Source organism: Colletotrichum higginsianum, assembly GCF_001672515.1.
Source record: "Colletotrichum higginsianum IMI 349063 chromosome 7 map unlocalized unitig_7, whole genome shotgun sequence".
Classification (NCBI taxonomy): domain Eukaryota; kingdom Fungi; phylum Ascomycota; class Sordariomycetes; order Glomerellales; family Glomerellaceae; genus Colletotrichum; species Colletotrichum higginsianum.
The window spans coordinates 1,330,084-1,342,834 of NW_017263917.1; the positions used below are offsets into that span (position 1 = coordinate 1,330,084).

The following is a 12,751-nucleotide window of genomic DNA, read 5'->3' on the forward strand; positions in this document are numbered from 1 at the left end:
ATCTTTATTTTTCGCTCTCTTTTCTTATTTTTTATAGTGAGCATCTGGGAGGCAGTTGCTACTCGAGAAACACACGTGCGCACAAGTTGTTTTAGGTAAGGTTTGGAGGGCATTTTGAAAAAAGAATCGCTCCGGTCAGGTGGTTGGGGATCTAGGGGTTACATTTTGGGCAAGCCGCATCGACATCGAAACTAGATAGCGGTGGCGTCTTTGGTTGTTTATGCCGCATATTTCTCTCGTTAACTTGTCGAATACATCACTGCATACGAACTTGGCGTTTCTCGCTTTCGTGATCTGATTCATTCTGTCTCTGTATGCAATGGCTAACTTTGGAGCAAAGCTGATTCCATCCTACTTCAATCCCCCCCGCGTTCAGATCGAGATCCTTCCAGATTCATTCGAGAGGGTACAAGGAGTATATCACCCCTAATACACATCATCCGACGCTTGGTCAGGGCTCATAATAGAAGTGGGCGATTCGATGACAGAGCGAGCGGATGTGATGATGGAAACAAATGGAAGAACTCCTGCATGGGCTTCGTAAATTTCCGTTGGTGGCAGGTGTTTTCTCAGTGTGAGACACCAGCGACTCTACCAAGACCGTTAAACGACCCCATCGGTGCAGAGTAAAGGCTTTACTCGTCATCGTCGCTGTCGTCGCTGTAGTCGCCGTAAGGAACAATGGCCTGTCTCTGCGGCATGTTGCGCTGCAGCTCGCGATGCTCCTTTTCGGAAAGCTGCTTTCTATCAGCTTGTCGATTCTGGACTCAGGTCAGCAATCTGTGTCTGTTCAGAGGTCTAGTATCATGCCAACTCACTCCGGCCCAAGTTCCGCCGCCAGTGGTAGGAGTTTTGGCGATGGCGGTCTTCTGGGAACGAATGTCTGTGGCATTCGGGGACCGACTGTTTGAGGCTTCGGCTATGCTGTTCATCATTGACGACTGTTCAGACTGGACCGTGGGGGTCTTGCACAGCTCATGCTTTTGACCAGTGGAATCCCATGCATTGTAGATTACTCGGCCACCTGTTTGGTCACGAGCGAGGCCACTTTGGGTGAACCACCACTCCGTGGCTCCCATGCTCTCGGTCATTGCTTGGCTCGAGACGGACTCCGTCGTTTGCGGAGTGGAAATGCTTTTCGTGTCGAGACGTGGGGCGAAGAGGCCCCTTCTGGCATGGCCGATATGGAGGCCAGCCATTCCAAGAGAAGGGAGACCCGTCTCGTCGTTGTCCAATGCAGTGAGTCCATCGGTTCCTGTTATGGGGGCAAGAGGCTGATTGGAGATCAGCAAGTTAGTCTCAGTTAATGGTTTGTGTTCCTTACTCGGTTATCATGAAATTCAACGATGTCAGAGGGCTCAGCAGGCATGCGGGCCTCGAAATCCCCCATCTGCTCGATGGGGTCCAGGTCGGTATGCGGCCCGGCCCAGGGGGCGTAGCCAGGCTCTTGAGTATTTATCCAATGCTGGCACGCCTTGCAGATCTAGTCCCGGCATATATGAGAAACGATTGATCGCGCGCGGAATCGGGCTGTATACTTACATTCACACCGTTGGTCCTGTTGTTCTTGGAGAACTGGTCAAGAACTAGGATCTGGCTGCAAGGGCCCTCGCACTGTAACTCTTTGACAGGCTCTCCCGAGTGAAACCGGCAATTCATGCCCGTATTCGCGGCGTCGATACGGACACGGCGGCCCAGCTTGTCCAGGACGAGCTTCTGCTGCTTGTTGGAAAAGCTCGACAAGGGCTTCCACTCGCCGCCGGTCTTACAGCGGAATCTGATTTGTCAGTACGGGCGTGCCGGTTTTTTTCTTTTTCGGCGCTGTTGAACTTACTTCTCTGGCAGCTTCTGGCCAGGATTGTGAGGACTGCTGACGTTGGTCAGTAACTGTACACGGGACGGGAGGGTAGTATATCGAGCATTACCCGTTCGGTCGAGGAGTGATAGCCGACATGCTTGCGAGTTGCGTAAATGGCGTGGATCGTTGTGGTTGCAACAGTCGCCAGGTATTCCGTCGTTCCAGAAGTTCTCCAGGTATCAGGAAGAACTGGAGTAGTTGGGAAGGGAACGATAGGGGAATGGAGAGACAAGGAGAGAAATGGTTGTGGGGAGAGAGAAAAAGAGAAAACCAGGCCTGGTGTGAGCCAAAGTGCGAGGTAGCTGCGGCGAGGCTTCAAGGAAAGAAGGAAGGAACGCTGGGGAAGAAGGTGGCTCGGAGGGAGATAGGCGGTCGAATAAGACGAAGAGAAGTGTCAGATCGTAGCTTGAAGGGCTCACAAACCCAAATGGGGAAACAGGGTGCCTTTTGTGTGAAGCGGAAAGAGCTTGCTCGACGTGCGAGAAGTACGTCGATGGTTGACGATGTTTGATGGACAGAATTGTCTACCTCTGACCACCTTTAACCCCAAGCTGTTGTTGGAGGAGTTTACTTGTTCAAATGGATTGCTTGCAGAGGGAGAAAAGAAAAAGAGTTCGGCTGAGAATCTGGTCAGTTAGAAGTACGCGGTGAGAGGAAGAAATCAGTACCCTCACGCGTTCTTGCCTTCTCTCCTGTTGCTCTTGCGTCAGAACAGAAGGAGCCACAGTCTTGCTGGTGGGTTGGTTCCTGCCTCGAGAAGACAGCAGAATGGAAGGAGTGCCCTGAGGATTTCGTCATTTCCATCGTTCTTCCTGGCACCCTTGCTTTTTGTAGCCTCTCTGTCATCTCCATCGATGACGGTTCTTGTAGTCCATTTACGTGTCTGTTTATTACTCCGAATATTGGCCTACCAAAAGAAAAAAAGTAGATAAGTGGGATGCAGTAAAATATCGCTCTGAAATATGAATGGTTACATCTGTCGACCAAGCCAGCGTCGCGATGCCTTTACAGGGTCGACAAGAAACCACATTGGTGAGTATCTTCCCTCTTCCGTAGACGGCTATTACCCTGATTAGACCAGCGGGTTAAAAAAAAAAAGAACGTTTGAGAGACCGGCGTCGGATAGATACTTTTGGCCGGGCTACTGTGTCCGGCCGCCACCCGGCCGCCTGATGAGATGTAGTCGGCCGCCGTCCGGAGCCAACTCCACCACACGTGGCGTGCCGACGTTGCGGAACAACGGTGCCCAACCGCATCCATAAGAGCTTGCACACACCAGCTCAAACACAACAGATTGCGTGTGCGCGCGCCGGGATGGCTCTGGAGAAACACCACGTTGTCCAGTCGACGCGCAGTGGATGCTGTCATCTGCTTCTGGAGTGTCCACCGCGCCATCGGCGTCTTGTCCAGCATGGGTTTCGTCGCCGGCGCCCCGAAGAAATCCCACAGCTTCCAGAAGCGGAATCGAATCCCCACGACCAGCAGGGGCACTAGGTTTCGCAGGGCAACGGGGAGGGGAACTGCAGCCTGCAGCTCGTGTATTCAACATTAAGGCGAGCCGAGGCGAGGTTCTTCACGAGGCCTCAATCTCCTGCACATGGCCAATAAGGCTGCTGAAGCTGCAGCAAGAGAGATCGTCCGAACCAATGGGTACTTTGTGTTGATATCGTTGCCACGGCATTCACGTCGCCGTTTCTGCTCAACCTCATGTCACGGTCTTCCGGACTAGAAAAACAACCACTAGGCCGGCCACGCGCGGCGGCTCCGGATCGACGGTTCCAACTTCGTGGGACAAGATGAACCGCAAGACCAGGCGAGCGGCCGGGCTCCCCCCTCCCCCATGTCGCACCAGCATCCTTCAATGTCTGGGCTAGGAAGAGGGTGCGCGTAAGAGGGAGGAAAATTTCCGTTGCCTGGGGCCTCGCAAAGAGAAAGAGGGGTCTCTAGCAGTATCGCAGCATGCAAAAACGGGATGCAGTCAGCAGGAAGCGTGTCAGAACTCTAGTCCACACATGTGCATCGGCAGCACGACATCGTGATCTCCGCCCCCCGAGTCAAGCCAAGGATTCATAGCGGCGTAGGCTCGCCGCTGGGAGATGTCGATATCCACCGCTCACGAGATCACATTCTGATCAGTCACACTTCCCAAAGCCCCTCCGAGATTGCTTGATGATTTGTTAGCTTTTTCTCGTGTTGAGGCGGAAGGCTGACGAGACGGAGGTTGCCGTCTTTCAAAGAGAAGATCAACATGCTCGCCTTTTCGTATCATTGAGCCTCAGTCTCACTGGTGCCACTTCAATATTGATATTGTACATTGTGGGATAGAGAGTCAGTCCGGAAGGATCATCCAACCGTGAGAAAGAGACTGGAGACGACATGGGCTCTCTCACCTCCCACCCTGGGCTACACCGGCTCCCGAGGCAGCCAAGAGCTTCTGGAAAACCGTCTGCTGCGGGCCAGAAAATGCAACTTCAAGGTTTTGTACCGCTCTGCGAGACAACCCGCACGTCCCCCGTAATAGGGGGTGGAATCTGGAAACACGGCGGCATCAAAAGCCAGGACAGCAATTATCCACGACCACGAGGGGGCCCTGACGGTCCTGACGGATCCGTGTTCGAAAACCCCCTGCAACGGCGATATTCGAGATTAACAGCCCCCAAATAATGAGAGTGGGAAACACGCCTAGCCTCATCTTGCATCACGGCGGAGTAAAGCCCCGAGCGGTCCAAAAGGGAAGGGGAAACCACAGTACGGATAAAGTGCATCATATCTGGCTCCATGCTCAATGTTCGCCATGAGATTACCGCCACGCACTGTTGTTCGGGTAGGCTGCCAATTCAGATAGCTGGACATGGACGTCGGTCCTCTTGGCGATACAACTCCCAAACGAATCGTACCCTGGATCCAATATTGAGGGGACCGGAAACCCGGCCAAACCTTAGTAGATTCATGCCGGTCAGCAAGCAGCTGCCTCGATTGTGGTGGCTGCGGCTTTGCATGGACAATTCGCCAGCATGGTCATTGCCCATTTCGCGGAGTTTAGTGGAAAAGCCACAAGCCTGTCTGTAAAACAATAGGGAAGAAAACCAAGGGACCAGCGGACGGCGCGGCTTTTCGCCTGGTCTATGCCTCCAAGGGTCCGACCCTGAGAAGGGGCACAACTGTGTCCAGATAGGACCCCTATCAAGCTTTACAGCCATTATTCCCAGCGCTGTGGCACCCAAAAATTTGCCCGTGTGAGCGTTAGGCATAGCAGTGTTGTGTATCTGTACTGTACTGTAGCGAACAAATATGTATCGTCACCAACACCCTAGTGCAGAGAAGAACGGGAAACCCCCATCGAGCGAAAGCGGCGACCTGCAGTAGCCCTTCTACCTAACGGTTTATTGGACTTGGCTTGGGTGCATCTAGCGCAGGGAAAGGGGATCGCCCGTCCGTCCGTCCGTCGTGAAGAACGCCGCCGTGGAGCAAACGATGGGGGCGCCATGGTGGAGTGACGAAGAGAGAGATGTTGCGGCGGCGGCGGCGCCAATGGGGCAACTGTCCGGACGCTCATCAATCGTTCCTTGCACTTGCCACGAGACGTGGTCCCCCTCCTGACTCTCTTTCACTCATCTCACGAAAGAAGTGCAGTGACAGTAAGGGGGGGTGGTGAGAGGAGATTTGACTCCTCTGGTCCTCCAAAACGAATCCTGACCTGGCTGGCACGGACTCTCTCTCTTTCTCACAGAAACCAAGAGACTCCACTCGCTGTCATTCCAAATGGACGCCGCGTCGAACCGCGGATGTGCCGGTTGGGTTATCCACCGTGGGACCATGGTGTTTAGCCAGACCAGACCGGGCCCCCGGTCCTCTCCTTGAGCGTCTGTGTAAAAAGTACCCTCTCACGGGTGACGGAGCGAGTTTTTTCTCTTTGCACCAAGGGCCCCTGGCTTGAAATTGATGGATATGGTTGGGATATGAGTCGCGGCGGGCTGGCGGGATTGAGCCGTGCGAGGGCTTGACCGGCTTGTAACCTAACCACTTGTGGGAACGCGAGGGGGGGAAACGCTCCGATCTCTCTTGATACATTCATTAGTTGTCCAAGACGGTGGATCGTTTCACGGACATGACCACCGTCCGGCGCTTTCCTGTGGACGGAGACGGTGGATGTCGCCTCGGGAGGCCTGGGTTTCAAACTTTCAGAAGCATAACATGAGCCTTGGGAGGAGTTAGAATTGGCGGGGGATCCACCAGTTGCATCGTTCGTCGACGGCATGACAGCATATGGAGTTAAACGGGGTTTCTACAGTTATGCAGACCCGTTTCACATATCCTTTGCCCACTAATGGCGTTACCGGGAGCATTTCAACGGCCACCGAAGCGGATACAACGACTAAACTGAGGACGCCTCTACGCCTGCCACCATCTTCCAAGCGAAAATCGTAGAAATGTGAACCTACAGAGGTTTGTTAGGGGTTAACGCCCATCCAAGTCTACCTGAGAGAATAACCTCGGAACTGAACGCAGATGCGATGTGCCTACTGAGCTTGCTCAATGTCCATATCGCTTTCCGGTGAAAATATAGCTCAGTTCGCGTTCGAATTCAAACTGCTTGTTCTTGCCGTTCTTGCGGGTCTCGCCGAGCCACTCAATATCGTAGGCGCGTGTGATCAAAACGGCGGGCTATATTGGTGAATGCAATCTTCTTGGCTGTAGACTCTCGTGCCATGTTGTCCTGACTCATCGGATACATCTTGGATGTCGACTTCAATGCTTTTGAAGATAAAATGATTTGAGCAGGAAAGACATAATGGCCGGGTGATGAAGTAGCTCTTGACAAGGCCATGGAGCACGACCTCCTAAGCCGCTCAGCGAGGGCCGCGGCAACCACGAGGGAATCTCGAGGACAGAAAATACTGTCTGGGAGGACCGTCAGCGATGTTCGAGAAGCTTATCTGCTTCTGCTTCACAGACTTGGATTCAAGTATGCAGACTACAGCAGTCTCAAAAGGGTGCGATGGCGCCGAGAGACCAGGTCAGAGATTGAACTCCTTTGAGATCACGGAACCATACACCGTGCTCAGAGACACAACAACAGAGACCCCCAGTCCTCTTGCAGCGCTTCTGGGTAGAGTTCCAAGTGTTTAATACGCCATTCTCCTCGACGCGCGATTTGCCACCCTCCCTAAGCTCGTTGGCGAACACAGAGAGCATCGACTCATACAGTCGGTACGGGCGTTGCGGTGTGCTTGTAATCCATGGATCAGAGGAGCTCATCGGCGTTGATGAAATGGCCGATATGAAGCAAACCTACGCCACACGGGCTTGTGACGTACAATAGCTAGGTTGAGTTTCTTGGTCGTTCTTAACTTAGCCTGGATAACAGTGATGAAACTTATACCCGATTCGTCTAACGAGAACTAGTACTCCTTTTTGACCCAGTGATACAGGGAGATCGTCATACTCAACTTGAACACCGAGCCTACGTGTTGAAGTATAATAAAAACACCTAACCGTTGCATAAGCTGTGGTTGTCGGCGTTAGCTAACCTTCACATAGCATCGGATGTGTTGGGGGGTTGTTGTTGTTTCCTTCCTTCAGCACGTACAAGAGACATGCAAAAGACGTTTCGGGGACACGGGCGGCTCCGTCGAGTGCGGTGAGTGTCGCACGGATGAGGCACCGTAGCAGGCTTCCGGTGCTCCGGTCAACCCGCATTTGTGGAAACATCATCGATCCTCTTTGTTACTTACAGGCGCCGATTTGGCCGATGCATTCCGGAAAGCCGGGCAGCGATACGACTAACAGATAAGGTCAAGTCCAATGACGACGGACACGTGGTGCAAGCGTACTAGGCCGGAAGAGATAAAGCAGAGAGCCAACCTCGAAAGGATTTTGGGGTCCAGCCCGTCTGGCTGCGTACCGATGTAATCTGGAGATGCTAGGCCACGCGGTCGAATCACAGTAGTGTAAGTGGCCGAAGGAGCATACGAAGACTGAATGGGGGGGGGGGGCTGTCAACTCCTCGTGACATGTGTTTTTCCGACCGCAGATAGTAGCCTGCAGGATCTGACTACATTCTCTCGTCATAGTACACCACTTCAAAGAACCAAACAAGATGATGTCTCCCATGCACATGCGGGCAAGTGATTTTGAGAGGATCATGGAGGTGTGATGTGTGCATGCAACGCTCAGTTCTGTCTCAATCCAAAAATGCATCTACACAGTATTTACTGATATAAGAGTAAAGCGGATAGAGGATATACAAATTTGTGCAATCATAATTATGCACATAATGGATATACGCCCCGACTAAAGGTCTACCTGATCGACTAGGGGTGGACTACCTACTAACGGCACAGATCTAGTGGCTCGCAAATTGCCCCGGCGGCGTGGTGCCCAACGTCCCTTATGGCTTGTCGATCACCGACTCTCCTCATCAAAGTCCCCTTCCAAGGATGTCGGACCCTCTTTGGTTGCTAATCAAAGGGAAGGCCCGTGGATGGAAGAGGGGAGGGGTAGGGGAACGGTGACGGGAAAGGATACTCGGTGGCGGGGGTTTGACGAACATCATTTCCTAGGCATAGTGGCCAAAGAACGGGGTATCGACACCGAGGGCTCAGTGGTGTGCGTCGCGTTGCAACGTGCTCGGTTGGTGTGTACATCTTATTTGCTTCGCTTCATCGCCGCCGCAGTCTGCCTCCATGCTCCGCGCCTGCTGCTTTGGTCGTATGTTGTCTGGCACCTGGCACGGTGGCGTTCGTATGGCAGACGTAAAGATGCAGCAGGATAGCGTCTGATAGCCTGTTAGCCCCGTTCCAGCAGGAATCTCGCAGACAACGGCGGAGGGGAAGAAGAGAGACGCGGGTGGGGGCCGATTGGAGGATCGTCGACATGTGTGATGTTCCAGACGTCTTCCATATGATGGGCCCAGGCGAAATATCGAGCATTCCTTCGGCAAGTTGCGGCGGATTGCAGTGGTGTATCGTTCGGCTTGGTGCGCTCCACCGATTGTCTCGTTGCGACGAGCTGGTTTGGAACAGGCGGGAGGAGGACCCTTTTCGTCCCATGAGCTCCGTTGGTTGGCGTGGTCACCGGTAAGCCTTCCCAAAAGATCAGCCACCTCCAGGGAGCCGAAAACCTGGCACGCGTTCGCAGGCGAGCCCGAGAGAGAGGGGTTGGCATCAAGTGAGAGAGGGGGGAGGCTCCATCACCAGTTCCGGCTCCCGGTGTTCGGGACGAGCTTGATTCGAGGGCTTCGAGCCACACTGTCCACATCGCGACTGACCGAACAGGGCCGCCTCTGCTTGGCAACCACTTGTTGCTTCGGGCCAGTCGCGCATTTGGCCCGCGTCAAGTGAATCTTGTTTCGGCTCAAATCCCTAGTATTTGGGAGAGGGAAAAAAAGAAAGGCAAAAACAAAAGCGAGTCGTTCTAAGTCGACGGTCATTGCGTCCCGGTAGCTTCATTCAGGGATCAACAGCTGAACCGAGAGCTCGCAGAAGGGGTAACATCGACATCGCGGTAGTGGCGGTAGTAGCGGCGGTGGCTGCCCAACAATGTCGTATCGTGGAAGAGCATCCGTACGGGTACCTTATTCCTCTGCCATGAACAACGGCATTGGAAGTACTACTCACACTGCGTCACTGGCTAGCTCATAGGTAGGTAGAAAGCGACGGAGCAAGCTCCTGAGGTCTCCTTCAGCAGGTACGAATACATCACTGATGTAGCTCCCTGCCGTTCCTGGGCTAGAGCGGGCAGAAGCACGCCCTTGCATGCTCCCCCTTTTGTGCCTGGCCAATCCCACCATGTCATCATCCATCATCCAGTCTGTGTATCCTTCGCCCTCTCGAACCAATTGTCCCGCAAGCTTCCCGTGGTGTTTCATCATTCCTCCTGGGTCACCAAAGGTCAACACCAGGTTGCTGGGAACGATGGCTCTCATCGGTTAGCAAGTGCCAGGTGGGCTGCCTCCACGTTTTCCATATCCTGCGCCCCTGTTCCTGTTTTTCCTTTCTGTTCTTGTTCCTGACTTGTGCTTGCGGCCCACACTGACGCGCTTCTTTGGCCACACAATCATGTCCGCACCGATAATCCCAACCTCCCTGCCGCGGCTTAAAGAAAGGAAGATCAATGACTTCAGTTTCGGCTGATGTCACCACGTCTCCGGACATCGGATATCGACAGCTCGCTTACAAATTGCTGGTATTCACAGGATGACACATCACCTGGCGGATTCGCGCTCACGCGAGATGCAGACCCAGATTTGCGCGCTGGTCCCGAGGACGGCGTCACTCGTACAGATACCCCATCCCCAACTTCACCTTGGACGAATCGAGACGAGTGTTCAGGCAGGAAAGGTTGCTCCTCAGGGCCGTTCCGCAGGCCTCGAGCCAATATAGCACTGGTGGCAGGCAATGTGAGCCGGTGACTTGCAACTCGTACATGGACACACGGCACTGGGCGGATACCAATAAAGTATGTACTCCGCATTGGGGGGCTTCGTTGAGGCTTAAGCCTTGAGGATGTTTGATTTTTCTTCTCGTTGTGAACTAAAAGAGTGTGGGCAAGTTAAATGAGTACACTACGCGGGCCAATGCTGAGGTTGGATCCGGCACCTAGGGCTCGATGGCGGGACATGAAACGACGAGAAACGCCTGCACAATCAGCAGTCTGCAGGGAGCGTTGTTGCGTCCCCCTCTTTCCACAGGACGACATTCGCGGATACCATGAGACGTACCCATGCCTTCATCTACGTTCGATCCATCACCACTACCGCGGTAGCTGTCACACTCACATCCCCCTCTCCCCACCATTCGGGTGCTTCCTCTCGCCTTTGGTGCCCCTGGTACTTGGCATCCAATCATACTGATGGCGATGATGCAGCAACTTCAACAGGGCGTCCCACCAATGCACGGCGGACCAGGTACCGGATACCTCCTTCAGGGCGACAGAGGAGAGATGTGTTCCGGTACCTGAACGTCGCAGCGAGAAGGCCTGGTTGACGGCGTGCTCGCACACACGGGCCCGGTATAAACGGCCTTGGTAGGCGTTTGCTCGTGGTACTGCAGTACTTGGGGGCTTGTGCGAGCACCAGTACGATCCATCGGTCGCGCTACGTATGCACAAAAGCAGTCAGGAAGAGTCGAGACAGGCAATCGAATTCAAGGCCTGGAGCCCAACGCTGCTAGTCAGTCAATCTTGGGCAGCCTTAACCTTTGGGGGGCCCTGAAGTGGCGCTTCCCGGCCCCCCGGCCGATCTACTGGCTGGCGTGGGCAATCTCTGCTTCCCTTTTGTGTACTCGTCCTTCCAGCCAGTGCCGCTTGTCGGACGCTATTCAGGACGCTCGCTGGCAGTCTGGATGGCAACAAGCTCTTGAGCGCCAACCTGAAGAGGAACGGTTACTCTCCATGTTGGGGGGCGGTGGTGGCACAGCTTGTTTCGCTAGAGTTGGGAGCTTGCATCAGGAGCTCTTTACCGACCGCATTCTCCAGGCAAAGAGCCCCAGCTCGCGCTGCTTCGTGGTACCGCGGTTCGATCGTGTTGCCAAAACCCGAGAGAGACAGTGATAGTGTTCAAACGACGACGACGCGAGCAGGTACGTACCAACATAGACATGCTAGAAGGTATCTATTTAGGTACCTCGTGAGGTCCGCACTTTTAGATACGTACTGTTCATTGCCCGGTCCAAATGGACAGACATGAAGCCGCATCCACTTTCCACCTTCCCCGAAGCTTCACGACCCTCTTTTTTTAATCTTTCTCTGATTCTCGTGATCTATGGTAATGCTTCAGTTCATCAATGACCAGAAACGCCGTCTTGTGTTCGGTTTCAAGGCTCGAAATGACAGTTACCTGTATGGATACGCTGGAGGACACAAAAAGGCACCCAATAATTATTTGCTCCGAGGTGGATAATACTACCTTCAACCACTGGAAACGAAACCCGGCCCTTGCTGACTATGCCCCTCTTCCCCCATCGCCGACCCTTCCCCCCCCAGCCTACATTACCGCGGGACACTAGCAGTGGTGGTGAGCAGCAAGTTTGCGGCACCTGGCCAGGTTCCCCTTTTCTCCTGCTACTATGCTGTGCGAAGAGTGGAAACGCGCCTTCATGCGCCTGAACGGTCAAACAGCGGCCAACCTATCTTTGCCGAATGCTGATTGCCTCATCCCTACCTACCGACGTCGACCGCCCGCAGGAACTTGGCTATTTCCCCCTTCCCTTTCTTGCCTCCCCATCCCCAGCTTATCCTCTCCAGATCTGGCTCTCGGTGTCTGGAGAGGAACAGCTGCGAGCCACCTCAAGTAAAGATTTTTTTTTTTGATGATTCAGCGCGTTTATGCCGGGCTGGGCAGGGCTTCTTCAGAGTGTCCCCCGTCACCGTTGTGCTGTCCGCATTGTTTCCCTCTTGGCGCTCCTACTATGAGCGTCGCTGAGTGCCTAGGGGTTCCCTCTCATACCCGTCAGTCAGAGAGTACGCCAGCCGACGCACCAGCATTCGGCACTGGCAGCAGTACGCGTCGTGACATGACGAGATAGAGACAGACACACGGACAAAATAAAATGGGTACTCTGTGCACGAGTGAGGGATACGTATAACCAGATGCCAGCCGATTGACTCCTGGAGCGCGTCATCCACCAGACGACAAATATTTGTAGCCCTGGTCCCCCGTAAGCCCCTCCCTTAGCACACATCCTCGAATAAGGCTGCAGGATTTCCAGGGCGGAGCTCCATATCTGGGCCTGGTTCCCCGTCATGCCCTGCCGGGCGGCGTGGCATTTGTGCATGTGCACACCGTCAGGAACGGTACGCGCGCTTCGCGTCCTTGCTGTACGGTGTACCTCTCGGCCTGAGGTGTTATTGTTCTGGCATGGTCTGTATCTCTGCTGACAGCGAGTACTCCGT

At 54.0% G+C, this 12,751-nt stretch overlaps 2 protein-coding genes across 2 annotated transcripts; both read right to left on the minus strand.

The window, feature by feature from the left end:
* Positions 1-635: 635 nt before the first annotated feature.
* On the minus strand, positions 636-1,954 carry CH63R_10083 (uncharacterized protein; the record flags this gene model as incomplete). The annotated part of the gene is made up of 6 exons (XM_018305057.1): positions 636-761; positions 819-1,274; positions 1,325-1,483; positions 1,543-1,777; positions 1,835-1,870; positions 1,926-1,954. The coding sequence occupies 6 exons, from the start codon at positions 1,952-1,954 to the stop codon at positions 636-638; spliced, it is 1,041 nt and encodes a 346-aa protein (XP_018154481.1).
* A 1,045-nt stretch (positions 1,955-2,999) lies between these two features.
* On the minus strand, positions 3,000-3,407 carry CH63R_10084 (uncharacterized protein; the record flags this gene model as incomplete). The annotated part of the gene is made up of 1 exon (XM_018305058.1): positions 3,000-3,407. The coding sequence occupies one exon, from the start codon at positions 3,405-3,407 to the stop codon at positions 3,000-3,002; it is 408 nt and encodes a 135-aa protein (XP_018154482.1).
* Positions 3,408-12,751: the final 9,344 nt, after the last annotated feature.